Source organism: Xyrauchen texanus, chromosome 9 (genome assembly GCF_025860055.1).
Source record: "Xyrauchen texanus isolate HMW12.3.18 chromosome 9, RBS_HiC_50CHRs, whole genome shotgun sequence".
NCBI lineage: Eukaryota > Metazoa > Chordata > Actinopteri > Cypriniformes > Catostomidae > Xyrauchen > Xyrauchen texanus.
The window spans coordinates 46,592,451-46,608,842 of NC_068284.1; the positions used below are offsets into that span (position 1 = coordinate 46,592,451).

Below are 16,392 nucleotides of genomic sequence, written 5' to 3' on the forward strand. Positions count from 1 at the left end.
AAGGTTCTGAGCACAACACTGGCTCCACACGTTCACAAGCACTCACATTTGAAGCGTGCAGCACATGCAAACTATATATTTATCGCATTAGATCGAAGCCCTTGCAGTTTAGTAGCATCACTAAAACATGAAATGCGGTATCGGACCCGTTTCCGATACCAGTATCGGTGCATCCCAAATTTATAGCATTCCTAAAACAGTGTTAGGACACTCAAGTAACACGTACAATATACAATAAAGATAGCATAAGTAGACTTCTACGAGCAAAACATTTTTACAAAAAGAAGTTTGTTCGGTTTTACATTTTAAAACAAAACATATAAATGTTCAAAATGAAGACAAAAAAGTATTGCAACACCTTCTGCTTGTCAAAATGTTTCCTTTTGCCCAACACCTCCTTATGTGTTCCACGGAAGACCAACATGAGGATGAGTATTTTAGGGTGAACTATCCCTTGAAGTATGGACATGTTCAACTGACGTTTGACAACCAGAAAGTGTCACTATACTGAAACTATAAAGCGTATCATCACCTTTCCGAGCACGTCAAAAGGAAGGTTAGAGTTCATGAGGACTGGCTTCACTTTATCTCCTGACAGCAGCCCGCCAACTGGAGACAGACTCTCAAATATCCCATCGTATTTAGCTTTATCTTCCGGCTAGCAAACAACAGAAATGGAGAATAAGAGACTCTTCAAATCAGTTTGCCATCAAATATCTCACTTGTATTAATAATTGTGTACCTTAACTGCCCAGCTGGAATCAGCAGCAGAAGATGAGATGTTCAGGGACGGACTGAGAGTGTCTCTCTGGAAAAACACAAGCCGTGTCAAAGACGTTAATATGTAATGATTTAGAAGACAAATGAAGAACAATGTGAAGACAAACGATTAACTGTGCCCGTGTCCACATCTGCGTTGCTGCATTCAGTTTTCAGTGGTCTTATTAAGAGAATTATTTACGAAACATGCCGAAGTTTAAAGGGACAGTTCACCCAAAAATCTCTTCTCTTATCATTTACTCACCCTCATGCCATCCCAGATGTGTTTGACTGACTTTCTTCTGCAGAACACAAATTAAGATATTTAGAAGAATATCTCAGCTCTGTTGGTCCATACAATGCAAGTGAATGGTGACCAGAACTTTGAAGCTCAAAAAAGCACATAAAGGCAGCATAGAAGTAATCCATATGACTCCAGTGGTTTAATCCATGTCTTCAGAAGTGATATGATAGCTGTAGCTGAGAAACAGATCAATATTAAAGTACTTTTCTTACTATAAATCTCCTCTTTCACTTCCACATTCTTCATCTTTTGTTTTTGGCAATTTGCATTCTTCGTGCATATCGCCAACTACTGGGCAGGGAGGAGAAATTATAGTAAAAAAGTACTTTAATATTGATCTGTTTCTCAGCTACACCTATCATATCACTTCTGAAACCACTGGATTACTTCTATGCTACCTTTATGTGCTTTTTGGAGCTTCAAAGTTCTGGTCACCATTCACTTGCATTGTATGGACAAAAATCTGTTTCAGCAGAAGAAAGTCACATGCATCTTAGATGGCATGAGGGCAAGTAAATGATGAGTATTTAAAATGTTGGGGGAACCGTCCCTTTAAGGTATGTGGATGCTTGAATTCTCCTTTTAGACATCCAAAGTGTTGATACTCACAAATTTTGGGATAGGCGCAGGGACGCTCGGGTTCAAACTGTTCACGCTGACATCACTGCCACCTTGGGCGGAAGCCACCAGCCTCAGGGCATTAAAGAAACCCTTAAAAACAACCCAAGATCATATAAAACCCTTCATCATATTGACATGACAATTCAAAGATACTTTCGGAACGCTATCGAACGGCAGGTCCGAATCACAAGGTGAAATATGTCTAATATAACATGATACAATGAAGGTTTTTACCCGTTTATCCAAGTAACCTTTTCGCTCTGGATCTGACAGATCCCAGATCTGAGGAGAAAGATGGAAAATCAGTTTATACCAGTAATGCCAAAATACAAATCTGACTCTGACGGTCATAATTGTGCCTCACCTGCCCCAGTGTGCTGTCCGAAAGGCCTGATTTCTTTAAGAACTGTGCTGCCTCCGCAGCGCCCACTTTCCCCGTGTTCCCCGGATCCACCTGCATCAAACACGTCAATCCTTTTTCTGAACTCGCACACTGAACGCTTTCACGTTAAGCTCAACTGACAGCTGTTATAACCCTTAACTTAAAAGCGAATTATTATTATAATTACAGGTGCAGAATTCTATATTGATGCTTATGTTATAGGAAGTAAATGAAGCGATTAATCGGTAAAACCGATATATCGTGCCGATAGTGGCCGATAATTTCTATATTTACAATCACGTGGGGATTTGCTGTATCTAAATCCTTCATTATAGACAATATTCACATTTTTTACTTCACTTCAATGTATATTTTGATTCGATAATCAAGTGTCCTGAACTGAAGCGAGGCCATGCAGACTAAATTGACTATGGAAACATAAATATATATGCATACAAAACCACTAAATAGGCAATAAAACTTTTAATTTGGCAATTAAAACTGAGTCAAGTCTCAGTTATTTCAAAATAAAAGCCCCTGGGGTGTTTTGGGCTTGTTTACAGTTTAATGTCCCATTGGAGTGGTGGTGGCGTAGTGGACTAAAGCACATAACTGTTAATCAGAAGGTTGCTGGTTCGATCCCCACGGCCACCACCATTGTGTCCTTGAGCAAGGCACTTAACTCCAGGTTGCTCCGGGGGGATTGTCCCTGTAATAAGTGCACTGTAAGTCGCTTTGGATAGAAGCATCTGCCAAATCCATACATGTAAATGTGATGCACCAAATCAGAATTTTTTTTCTGGTTTTTATTGGGATTTTGGTTGAACAATAAACTGCATCTGGGATTTTATTTATTTTGAACTCTTGTAGCCTCTGTGTCATAGTAAAGAAAGACTAAGAAATTTTTTAAATCTACATATTTATTTTAAAAACTATCGGCCGATTAATTGGTCATCGGCCTTTTCCACCACCCTAAATATCTTACTGGCAAAATCCACTATCGGTCGACCTCTAATAGGAAGAACAAATGTATTCACTTTACCTGTCTGTAGAAGCTCTCATATGCAGCGTTTCCACTTGATAACTGTATAATAATACAAGCGAACGTTCATTAGAGTGGGATATGATAACTGAAATAAACCTGTAAACACAGTTTCAACCAGTTTAGAAGAATTTCACAAAGCCAATCAAGAAAATGTCCAGGTCATATTGCACCTCAATATCAAAAGAAAGAAATCAGAAATTAGACACACACACACACACACACACACACACACACACACACACACACACACACACACACACACACACACACATATATATATATATATATATATATATATATATATATATATATATAATGTATATGTATTATTATTCAAATATATGTATTATTAGAATATATATATATATATATATATATATATATATATATTATTACTTTTATTACTACTACTAATCAATAATTGGACTTTATATCAACATAGGACGAGAAAAAATTGCAAATCCTTTAAAAAAGATTTACTTATAAACATCGTTTAACATTTTACAAAAGGACCCATCTAACATCTGCTCGCGCACTGCTTTTACATCTATTCAACGCTTAACATACTTCTCTGTTATCAAAGTGCTTAATCTGGATATATCCTTTTAAAAAGTACCTTCAGATTAAATTTAATCAAACTTTTAAAGACATTACCTGGCTCAGTGGCGTGAGCGCCGCCATATTTCCTGATTCACGAGGACGCGCTTAGAAGCCTCTCTCTTGAACGCGCACCACTTTCTTTATTTTATTTTTATTTATTTTTATGTTTTTATTATTATTATTATTATTAAGAACAATTCTAAATGTACAAACAAGAAGTATATATAAAAAATTTATAAAATATATTTTTAGAAAAAATAAATGTCTGGGGAGTATGGTAAAAAGTAATATGACAGTGAAAGTGAAGCAGGAGATAGAAAAAATATTGTGCATAGTAAATATTTGCACAGCTCCTATTACTTTCAGATTTTTAGATATAGTTTCGATATATATTTTATAATTTCCGTTTTAAACTGTTTTAGTCCATTTAACATTATTTATAAAATAACGAGACATATTAATAATTATATAACATTATATCACATATAAATAGTACATTTTTATCATAATCAATTGAAATACACCTTAATATGTAATCATTGTCTGCATAAGTAAAAAAAAATGTGATTATATTATATTGTAAAAAAGCAAATATTATATTAAATTTAGAGCTATCAGAATTAACGCGTTAACGCACAAGATTAATTTAAAACGTTTAAAGCGTTATTTTTAATACAACATAAACGCTATTGTGAAGCGCAGAACCTATAAAAATGTGTCCACCCGGAGTTCTTACTCTGACGCACATGCCAGAGCCCTTCTACCAAATACACAAGTTCGGTCCGCGGCGGTCTCATAGACATTACATGGGCGGAACTGTCTTAACACGCTAGACAGTTACTCTCACCATATGATATAGCCGCGGAGGTTGTAATCGTCCAATAAAATAATCTCTGACAGCGCTTCCCTGTCAGTGATAAAATTATAGAAAGGAAGGAACTCTTAGCGCTATGTACAAAACAAGCCAAGATGAGACTTGTGAGAGAAAACAATTATTTATTAGCGTTGCAAGGTGACTCAGAGTTCATTTAGCAGAGATGGGACACTTCTATTCAAATAAAAGGGAGAAATTTGAACCCCCCAACTAAGTAGCTCTGAGCACCAAACGGTTAACGGAAGTAGATAGGAAGTCCCACCTTACAAGTAAAAGAGCCAATCACCTTTTAGATACAGACACCGCCTGTCAATCAACTCGGGAATGCGCATGCGCATTAGCTAAACAAGTTTGGAAAATTGCGTTTTTTAGCGTAATATGAGGTAAAGAGGCACCATTTATGTTACCAGGTTTGTCAGATTTTACTGCTGATTTAAAAAAAATTTTTGATCGTAATCTTGATCAACCGTTTTGGAGATTTCCGTGTTCTCCCCATTCAAGTAGATAGGAGCTGCACAGACATGACTGGAAATAGCCTCAAATAGGCCGACAGTGGACTGACTTGCTAGAAACGCTTTGGGTGACTCCTAACTGACGCGATGTCAAGATGTCTCCATCTTGTGAGCCAGTCAAGAAACTGCAAGAATAATGGCTAAACAAAAAAAAAAACATGATTTGATTGGGTGCTTTTATTATTATTTATTTTAATCTCCTTTTCTAATGTACAGCCTACAACCGTTGAGCCCCTATACCATGAAGCATAATTTAAATAAATAAATAAAAATGCTAAGTAACTCGTAAGTTACTTTTTGCAAGGTTTGATTACAAGGTAAAGTAAATTTACTTAAACTAGCCCTGAAAGGTTGTTTGTATTGTTCTAGGTAACTAATACGTTTGCTCAGAGGCATGTGAGTAATAATACAAGTTAAAATTACACACTAACATTTTTATTAAATATTGGTTTCCCGATTACAATGATCGGAATAACAAGATACATTATAAATGTGTAATGTGTAGTGTAATTTTGGTCAAACTGTGTGTAATATGGATGTTTAGTGTTTAAATAATCACCTTGAACCACAGCAAAACAGTTTTGGGTAAGTTACTCTAAAAAAGTAATTCATTACTAACTACTAATTACAAAAATGGACCGTTACTCTCTCCCTATGATATAGCCGTGGAGGTTGTCTAACTAACTTCTAATTACATCTGCTACAGAGTAGATCACTGGACTAATTACTCTGTCTTAAAAGTAATTGCATTACTTATTACTAATTACTTTCTAAAACCGTTATCAACCTCGACCAGATGAAAAATACAAGGATAGACATGAAACTGATCTTTTAATTCTTTCAAATCAGATTCATTATTCATGAACTGGCCAAAGAATTTAAAGGGGCGGCGTTAAATTAGAAAACCTATTTTTTAACATTAGATGTTAAAGTCAGATTCAAAATTCACTAGTTTTATATATAATTGTTCTAGAGTCTATACAGTATATAACACAATTACATCAGAAGTAACTGTAATTAAATTACTGAAAAATGTATTTAATTACAGTAATTAATTACTTAGTAATGCATTACACCCAACGGAGCAGCACAAGTATTTGAGTGTTTAACCATGTTGTGTTTGAACTCACAAAATACTGAAACTGAGTTTACAATAAAGTTATTTATTAAAACTTTGGCATTAATTACAACTCTCAACATGTAAAATGTCACTAAACAGGATTTTCAATACTACTCCGATTTTAACATTCGGGACTTTTAAGTTCACAGTGTGTAGACGACTAGTTTGTTGTACTGTGGACTTAATCTCTGCAAATATATTACCACTTCCCTTATTATAGCACATTTACTTATTAAAAAAACGTTTTGATTGCATTAAAAAGAAAAAAGAAGACATTTACATCACAACTTGGACTTCAGAATTGTAACTATCAAGATATTAAAGTAAAAAATAATTACATTTCTATTGCAATAAATAAAGCTTAAAAGGAATCTTACTGAATGTCATGTTTAGGTGATTCATTACCACAAAACTAAAACAAACAACAACAACAACAACAACAAAATCAGTGCCTAAGGAACATCATCTAATTGTACATTACATTTGTGCTACAGAACATTCTTGTTTGGAGACCAGCCTGTGACCCGAATCATCTCTTATTGATAAAAGGGCAACGTTATCATTCTACCATTGCGTTTCATTGCACTTTGCGCTCGTCACAATCTTAATGTGGAGATGAACTGTTTAATAGCCAGACCGGTAACATTGTTTACATAATTCCACACTTCTTTCAGTCCAACTAAGCAAAACCAAGACCAACACCATGAAAAACAAAGAGTGATGATGCATAATCAATGTTCTTCCTATCAAATGTATCTATTTACAAATGCAAAAGGCACAATAATATGACCATCTATCATTTAATTACAGTTAATTATGACTTCCGGCACCATAGAAAGACAATTCTTTAAAAAATAGTTCACCCAAAAATGAAAATGTTCTTTAGAAAGTTTACTTTCATTGCATGGAAAAATAACTTGTTCATCTCAGCGTCACTTTTCCATGCAATGCAATGCTTACAACTGCCCCTTTATGACATCATCACATCTAGAATGAATCCACTGCAGTCGTTTCCCTGGCAACCGCAGAATGTTGACGGTTGTTTACGTCCTGCTTTAGAGTTCATCTTTGGGAAGGGCTTCTTCGTCGTCGTCGTCGTCGTCGTCTTCCTCCGCTGGTGGCTCATCTCCCTCCTCTTCCTCCTCCTCCCCTTCCTCTTCATCATCAGCTTGGGTGCTCTGCTCCTTGTTTCTCTCCTCTTCCTCCTTCCGTTTCTTCTCATCCTGTTCGTCCTTCATCTTTTTCTCGGGACCCTGCGGAAAGAGCGAGTAAATTAAAGGCCTGACATTATTTGAGCCTATGACAAAGATTTTCAACAAGCAGTCAGTGGAGAAGATGCTGTATATAAAACAAAGAAGTTACACGTTCATATTTTCAGAAGTCATTTTTGACTTTCCAACGAATTATCTGTTACCCCATAACGCTGTGTTTATCAAATATGAATATACATAATGTTCAATTGCTTCTGTTTCACTCGCAGTTCAAGCTGATGAGCCAAACAATCTAAGGTTTGCAAGTTTCACATGTTTATGGCACCATCTAGTGGTTATATGTGAAACAAAGTGTGGTTTAAATGTTTATATCGATCTATTTAAAATGACGGCAGACTTGCGTGAAAACTGACTTCTGTTGGGATAAATGACAGCTTATTTTAATAAAGTAAAAGTGAATGTAATGATTATATTGTTACTGGTATTTTAAAATGAGGATTTGCTGAATATAAGCAACCTGTGCTTGGTTAAAGTTTTGTATATTATTTTATTGAAAAACCCACTTTGAAATCCATGTATTAAATATGATACAACAGACTTTTGAGGTGTATATCTAAATCTCAATTACATTACACTCACGCCCACCACAAAAATGATCACAGAGCTTTCAGAAAATTCTGACAAATACTTGTTATAAGATATATTTGAAGTGTGAACTAATATTTCAGTGTATTTTCATATATGCGTTCTGCTCTGTCATTATAAAGATCTCATTATTTTACATTACAAGCTATTATGATGTCATCTCACCATAAGTTCCTGAGACTCAGCGATAAACGTTTTAAAATTTCCCTCATTATACTTTTTTAAAATGTCAATATAGTGTTTGGTGCATAAAATACATATGATAAAATATTTTATTTAAAAAATATATTTTATTAACTTTGTATTTGATGTGCTGAATTGAGCAAGGAGAGGAAGTTGTCATGGACAAACTCTCAAACATTTGGTATCTATGAAAAGCCCAGAGAGTTCTCTGATAATACCCCAAAAATTTACCACTGTAGCATGTATGGGCTAAGAAAAACTTCAATAACAAATGATCTACACAAAATGAATTGCTGGGCCTCAGGAGGATAATGACTTTTAAAGCCTAAATATGATACATAAAATTATTAGCACATTTTTCTTATTTATTTTTTTACAATCTCTCATAGTTTGTCTAATGGTACTAAAACAGTTTAATGTCAAAACATTAGAAATTTCTGTCAAATGTTATTATAAAGTGTCACCAAGAGAGGTTGTAATGGTTGTAAACCCCCCAATTCATGAAACAGGAATTATAGTTTTCCCTTTCGTTTTATTTGTAACAAACAGCACACGTCATCGTGTCACTCGGAACATCATATATTAGTCGGTCTCTCTGTGAAATGGCAACTCTCACAAAAATGTTCCTTTGGTCCTCATATTTTGGTTTTGGTGCCAGGCATATGTCGCCACATTAAGACTTACAATAACCTTCCTTATCTTTAAAAATAAAAAATCTGGGTTTCAGTGAGGCACTTACAATGACACTGTATATTAGATAATAATAAAAACAACAACAACAACAACGGTTATATCGTTCTTAATTTGTAATTTAAAATTAGTTTGTGATGAGGCGGGTGGGGCCGTCCCTGAATCAGGGCTAATCAGCCGGGAGCGGGATAAAGACGTGGCATGTGTGTCTATGTCTGTTTTATGTTGAGTTTTATCATTAAACTTTATGTTGACGGTTCAGCTGGTTCCCGCCTCCTCTTTGCCCCATCCTGAACTGCATTACATTGGCGCCGAAACCCGGGTGGGACAAGGGATGCGTGGCAGCGTCTCCAGCTGCCCTTTATCTCGCTCTCCCGCTGATCAGCTGATTCAGCGCCAGCCGTGCTCCATCAAAGTCTGGCCACGCCCTCCTCATCACATCGTTTTACCAAAGTTTCAAAGTCAACATGTGCTCACATCTTACTTGTATTTAAGGAATAGTTCACCCAAAGATGAAAACTCTCTCATCATTTACTCACCCTCATTTGTAGAAGAATATCTCAGCTCTGTAGGTCCTTACAATGCAAGTGAATGGTGACCAGACCTTTGAATCTCATTAAGGCAGCATAAAAGTAATCCAAATGAATCCATGGGTTTAATCCATGTCTTCAGAAGCACTCCAATCGGTTTGGGGTGAGAACAGACCAGAATGTAACTCCTTTTTAACTTTAAATCTTGACATTGCAGTCTCTAGGCGCCATCTAGTGCTCTGTGCATGCAACAATGACTAGGAAGTGTAATTGAGCTTGAAATCATGATCGTGCCTAAAGACTGCAAATTCAAGATTTAAAGGGAAAAAGGAGTTACATTCTGGTCTGTTCTCACCCCAAACCGATTGGAGTGCTTCTGAAGACATGGATTAAACCACTGGAGTCGTTTGGATTACTTTTATGCTGCCTTAATGAGATTCAAAGGTCTGGTCACCATTCACTTGCATTGTAAGGACCTACAGAGCTGAGATATTTTTCTACAAATCTTCATTTGTGTTCTGCAGAAGAAAGAAAGTCAGACACATCTAGGATGGCATGAGGGGGAGTAAATGATGAGAGAATTTTCATTTTGGGGTGAAATGTACCTTTCGGTCAAATATCATTATTTTAACTGATAGTATCATGTACTTATTGAAATCTCAGGACTGTTTTGTCTTTAGTTTACATTATGGATACCATAGGTCTGTCCTGCGTAAGCATCTTGTACCTTTGTAGCACCCCACGTCTCATTTCCAAAATCTTCTGCTGCCTTCACGTCATCTGTGATGATGAAGTTGTCAAAAATAGTGCCAGACTTCACCTGCAGAGAAAAATAAAGACAGGAAAATAGTACGGGGAGCAGCAGCTCATTTGCATTTAAAGAGACACACACAAAATCAGCGTGTTTTAGATTCCACCCAAAAAGAAGCATTTATAACATGGTATAATAAATGATCCGTGGGGTATTATGAGCCGAAACTTCACAGACACTTTCTGGGCACACCTGAGACTTATTACATCTTGTAAAAAGGGGCATAATAGGTCTCCTTTAAAAAATAGTAGGCAGTATTTAATATGCATTATGCTAGTATTCCATTCCAGACACAGTCAATCTCTTTCCTAAAAGTTTCACAGACCTGCCAGAGGTCCAAGCCAATGACTCCGATGTTGTCGAATTTGTAGATCTCGTCATCTGGGGCGTACTCGGGGTTGTCAATTTCAGGGTGCACCCAGACTCCCTTGTAGCTTGGATTATCAATCTGTTTGGGTTTCCACTCTCCCTGAAATGAACATCAACTAAACCTCAAATGACTGAAGCATTGGGAAAGTAACAACAGTTTGAACACCACCGATGCAGATGTTTCTGCGGTGTAATTCTGTACCTTGTACTCTGGGTTTGGAATCATGGGAGGCTCCCACTCGCCATCCATGTCTTCATCCCAGTCTTCTGGCTTCATGGCATCAGGATCAGGAATGTTCTCAGGTTTATCCCAGTCCTGACAACATGAGAAACAGGAGTTAAACATGGTTTGATGTAACCACTACAGATATTTTGGTAATACCATGTTATTTTTGTCATGGTACCATGGTAAAACCATGTTGCTGTTGTTTTGGAAATGACACCATGTTATTACTATAATTTATTTTCATGGTACCATGGTAGCACTATATGTTTATGGACATGGTCCCACAGTAAAAGCATTCTTACATATGCAAAACCAAGTGTTATTGGACATTTACTGCGGTAATACCACGCTTTTGGACATGTACCAAGTTGTACCATGGTATACTTTAAAGTACTTTAACCCTCCTATTGCGTTCGGGTCATTTTTGACCCGGTAGAGGTAAATACCTTTTGCCTTTGTAATAGTTATTTTTGTATGGGAACCAAACTTTTGTGTCTTTGTCAAGACATTATTTAAGAAATATAATTATTTTATAAAACTGTTGCTTTTGCGTTCCTTTTGGGCATCAATTGTGGCTTTACACATGATATTATGAAGATACTTTCGCACATTTATTAATGATAGTTTTCTTAAAAAATACTTAACTTACATTTAGCCTCTTTCCCATACTCTCACACACACTTTTTGTATTTAAAAATGGGACTGTATCTTGTTTACAAACGTGCACACAGGTGGCCCTGGGTAGCTCAGCGAGTATTGACGTTGACTATCACCCCTGGAGTCACGAATTCCAGGGCGTGCTGAGTGACTCCAGTCAGGTCTCCTAAGAATCCAAATTGGCCCGGATGCTAGGGAGGGTAGAGTCACATGAGGTAACCTCATCGTGGTCGCTATAATGTGGTTCTCGCTCTCAGTGGGGCGCGTGGTGAGTTGTGCGTGGATGTCGCAGAGAATAGTGTGAAGCCTCCAAACGTGCTACATCTCCACGGCAACACGCTCAACAAGCTACGTGATAAGCTGTGTGGATTGATGGTCTCAGACACGGAGGCAGCTGAGATTCGTCCTCCACCACCCGGATTGAGGCGAGTCACTACGCCACCACGAGGACTTGGAGCGCTTTGAGAATTGGCCGTTCCAAATTGGGGACCAATTTGAAAAATCAAACATGCACACACATACAGTCACATGCCCACTGACACACAGAACTGACAAAACAGATGTAACAAACATAACAAATAAACTATATCAAATGACAAACTGCCTAAAGGGAGGTGTAGCAAAAGTTGAAAAATACATGGTCTGAATTAGGGCTGAAGGAAGAAACGTCCACATTTTACTCTGCCAACCTCTACAGGCTGATCTGATAATGGAGCTTGCAGCATAATCACACATTTACTTTCAACAACAGTTCATGCAATAAACAAAATACATGGCAGGGAGGAGGGTGAGGCCGGGTTGTGATGCTGCACACCTAGCCCCTAATTAAGCCCTCGAGAGGGATAAAAGCGAGCGGAGGCAGCAGTTCCAGAGAGAGAGAGAGAGAGAGTGTTACGGGCAGCTGCCCTGTATGTGTTTAAGTTTATTAACTTAAAACAGAGCAGGGTTGGTCAGGGCCGCTGCAAGGGGCGGAGGAGTCCCCTCAAGAGAGGTCAAGATATGACCGCTGATCACAAGCGGGGAGGGGCTCCTTGCCGACTGCCTGGATTGGGAGAACCGCTGCCAGGGGCGGGGGAGACCCCTACCATCGCCAAAAACGTGGCGGGGCGTTCGGTCTGCCAGGGGCTGGAGGAATGCCACCGATCCACGCGAGGAGGCACGGCTGTCGTCCACTAGAGGGTGGAGGAGTGGCCACAGCGTATCGGAGAACTGGCGAGTACATTCTTTTTCTCTCTCTCTCTCTCTCTTCTGCGGTCACTCTGTGTTGACCTTTCCCTCTAGTTTTTGTTGTTGTTCGCTCTTCTGTATTTCGCCGGTGCCGTTTTGTGGCCCAATCAGCCCGTTTCACGGCCGACCCACCGGCCCGATAGGTTCTCCCGATGGCCAGTCCACCCCTAATCGGCCCCAAAGTGCATCGGCCCACCAGGAAATTGCCCGGTGTGCCAGATTACTAGTCCAGCCCTGCACTGGACCATACTTTTGAATAGGTAAACCACTGAAAACCACACATGTGCCCCACCCATCTCTCTATTCACGAGAGCATCTATACACAGTTTAAAACTTGATTCCTGTCTACACCAGACAAAACCCTTTAAAACATCCCATAATCATACATGAAATGACACCTGAGACCTCCATTAACCTGATCATACCTCTGGTTTGTTGTCGGTCTCGTCGTCGATCTTGGCACGGTCGTCCCAGTCCTCAGGTTTCTTGGCGTTAGGGTCTTTGATCTTCTTTGCGGGCAGGATGTCCCAGTCCTCCTCTAGAGAGCCGGACTCTACCTTCTCATTATCGATCTTCACCTCATACGTCTGATCCGGATTCAGAATCAATGTGTACAAGTGAGTCAGCTCATCGTCCTGGAGAAGTGAAGGAAAGAAGTGATTCATTGGAGAGTTTATACTTATCTCATTTTAAAAACAAACACATCATTTTGACCATCCCCACCTTGCCTTTTTTAACTGAAAGGAACAAATGGGGGTAACAGGATCAGGAAATGGTGCAAGCCAGATTCAAACCGGTTTTGTCCGCATGAGTGCCAGAGCTCAACATGTAAGTGGGTTAACCACTAGGCCACGGCTCTGACATGAACTCACCTTGCATTTGATCTCTTTCTTGATGAGGTGATTCTTGCCTTTGTAGTTGAAGATGACGTGAACCTTCTTCGTACTGTAGCCACAGATATCAGGCCCTGTTTACATCAAGCAGACAAGAGGAGAAAAATAAACTCGTGTTTTATATGATCAAGACTGGCGTTAACTAGGCGTAAAAGGCGTTAACTATAGAATCTTGGCACACGTACCGAACATGACGTAATACTGAGAGTCGCCATGCATGTCAGCCTGGTTGAGATCTGCGGGGAAAACTTTAACATATCCGCCGCCACAGTCAATCTTCTGCTCGTGTTTGACGGTGAACTGGATCACCAGAGATTTGCCCTCATTGCTAAAGGGCTCAAAGCGGGCAGAGGTGGCATAGAAGCGGGCATCCTGACTGGTCTGCAGACCTGTTGGTGGTTAGAGGCACAACAAAAGTGAAAAATATAGCTAATATAGAATTTGATTGCGGTTACATAAAATGAAGGCACTTCATATACACTTAAAAATAAAGACAACATCCAAAAAGGGTTAGGAAGCCTGATGTCTTAGGATAATTATTTTAAAGTTCCACAAAGAATGTTTTGTATAGTCAGAGACAAAGTCTGCAGGTTTCAAAGTGTTTTCATCATCCAGGTGGATGCTGCACACTGGTGGCGGTTGAGGAGATTCCCGCTATACTATGTAAAGCACTTTGAGTGCCTAGAAAAGCACTATATAAATGTAAGGAATTATTATTATTATAAATATGACATGTTCTTACGAGTGCCAACCCTTCTACATATTGTGGCTTTCATTACTTCTGGATTGTGCTTTTAAATTAAGAGGGTTATTTTTACAAAAATATGTTACTAATTAATAATAAAACATTCATCGCGTTTTCACATCAGTGTATTTTCATGCATATTACCGATATGCCGATGATTTAAATTTGATCAATAATTGGCTGATAAATATCGGCAGCCGAAACATCGGTGCATCCCTAAAATAAACCATAGTTTTTATATACCTGCGTTTTCATGCTTATTACCGATATGCCAATGGTTTTAATTTGATCAATAATTGGTCGATAAATATCGGCAGCCGATGCATTGGTGCATCCCTACAATAAAACGTAGTTTTTTTATACCTGCGTTATTTATGCTTATTACCGATATGCCAATGGTTTTAATTAGGTCAATAATTGGCAGCCGATACATCGGTGCATCCCTACCATGCAACATAAAGAATTTATTAGTCTCCAAAGAAGCCAAAAATGGTTCTTGATGAGTTGCTTTAAAGGTATAGTACAGTGTTGGGTGACTAGCGAATCATATGCTTACCCTTGTCTTTCTCAGCATCTCCATAAAAGTTCCCAGCGGTCAGTTTAAACGGCCCGTAGTCAGATTTGTGTTCTGAATTCACCCACCGACTTTTCCAGGCATCTGCAAATTCAGATATTTAAATTAGAAGCAAAGAAATAAGGCTAAAACACCACCAAGTTAACCAAAAATGTACGGAAAAGTACCTTTAAGAGAAAATCAAGAAATGCAACAGTGTAGCAGGTCCAATTACATTCCACACACATTTACTGGCTGATATTTAAGGAATTTTGTGGAATAACTTGACTGGCACGTGCAGTTGGGCAGAAACTTCCTGTTACCAACTGATCTGAATTACACATATGGGACTGCAAGTTTTGCTTTCATTTTACACTAGCAAAACTGTGTCCAAGACATGTTTTGATAAAATTATAATTTAAAAGTATATTTAAAATAAATCCACATCTTGTTTACTAAACGAACAAATTATAAAAGCATCTAATGAATTATGCACGTGTCATGTAACAAAGTGTATTTAATACATGTGAAAGAAAGAAATTAAGAAAGAAAAAGAAAGAAGGAAATTAAGAAAGAAAGAAAGAAAGAAAGAAAGAAAGAAAGAAAGAAAGAAAGAAAGAAAGAAAGAAAGAAAAGAAAGAAAGCATACTTTTTGGGTTTAACTTTGCAAAACATCGACACACTGACATTGCAAAAAAAGTAATAAGATCATCTTTCTAAACATAATCATAACATTAAACCTGTTTAATTAGGCTTCGTATTTTTAGGCTAACCATTCAGTTGCATATTTTAATGTCACACATTTTAATCATTCACTTTAATCAAGTTAATCATTCACTCACCTCCATCCAGAAACTGTTCTTGAAAGAAAACTGTTGCATTGACTGTCAAAGCCAATAATGCAACAGAAATAATCTGACTAATAATTTGCATTTTTATCAATTTACAAAAACAGCACACCGCACGCGCCCTCTTTCTTGGTCTCTCTCGTGCTCGCGCTCTCCTGAGGTTCATCCGAGAAGCGCGTGGCTGCACAGATGTCTGTCGCTCATTGGTCCACATCCTGACGCTCTCGACCAATCACATGAGACCACGAAGTGCATGGCTCACCTCCACACCGGATACCGTATCCGCCTCCTCAGATCAGTTTGTGACTGTAAATAATACCCTGTGATCTACTTGACAGGATATAGCTGACTCAGGATCAGCTGCCAGGGGCTCGCCGGTTTGTGTTTGTCATGGAGGACGTGTAGGCGGGAATGGAGTTTGTGCAGTTACGATGTTTTCTAAGAGAACTTGTGGAAAGCACTATAAAATGTATGTTGTATCTACAAACTCTAAACCATGTGTTAAACCCAATAAGCACTCTATTAGGCCTACAAAAAACAAATCTAAAATATTCTATTAATATTTAGATTTATAGGAATTTGAAAAA

The 16,392-nt window shown here is 38.2% G+C and overlaps 2 protein-coding genes across 4 annotated transcripts in view; both read right to left on the minus strand.

The window, feature by feature from the left end:
- eps15l1b (epidermal growth factor receptor pathway substrate 15-like 1b) overlaps window positions 1-3,812 on the minus strand; it is a 51,744-nt gene extending 47,932 nt beyond the window's left edge. For all 3 annotated transcript variants that reach the window (XM_052134253.1, XM_052134252.1, XM_052134254.1), the window contains exons 1-7: window positions 3,766-3,812; window positions 3,109-3,150; window positions 2,049-2,138; window positions 1,919-1,966; window positions 1,673-1,774; window positions 743-808; window positions 533-658 (exon numbers count right to left, since the gene is read on the minus strand). In XM_052134253.1, the coding sequence (XP_051990213.1) occupies window positions 533-658; window positions 743-808; window positions 1,673-1,774; window positions 1,919-1,966; window positions 2,049-2,138; window positions 3,109-3,150; window positions 3,766-3,792 (501 nt within the window). In that variant the 5' untranslated portion in view covers window positions 3,793-3,812. The remainder of the gene's footprint in view (window positions 1-532; window positions 659-742; window positions 809-1,672; window positions 1,775-1,918; window positions 1,967-2,048; window positions 2,139-3,108; window positions 3,151-3,765) is intronic.
- A 2,440-nt stretch (window positions 3,813-6,252) lies between these two features.
- calr3b (calreticulin 3b) lies at window positions 6,253-15,969 on the minus strand. The gene is made up of 9 exons (XM_052134261.1): window positions 15,800-15,969; window positions 14,961-15,062; window positions 13,845-14,048; window positions 13,639-13,733; window positions 13,192-13,401; window positions 10,859-10,972; window positions 10,613-10,756; window positions 10,204-10,296; window positions 6,253-7,470 (listed from the first exon to the last, which is right to left on the minus strand). Exons 1-9 carry the CDS (start codon window positions 15,888-15,890, stop codon window positions 7,273-7,275), a joined length of 1,251 nt encoding a protein of 416 aa, XP_051990221.1. The 5' UTR covers window positions 15,891-15,969; the 3' UTR covers window positions 6,253-7,272.
- Window positions 15,970-16,392: the final 423 nt, after the last annotated feature.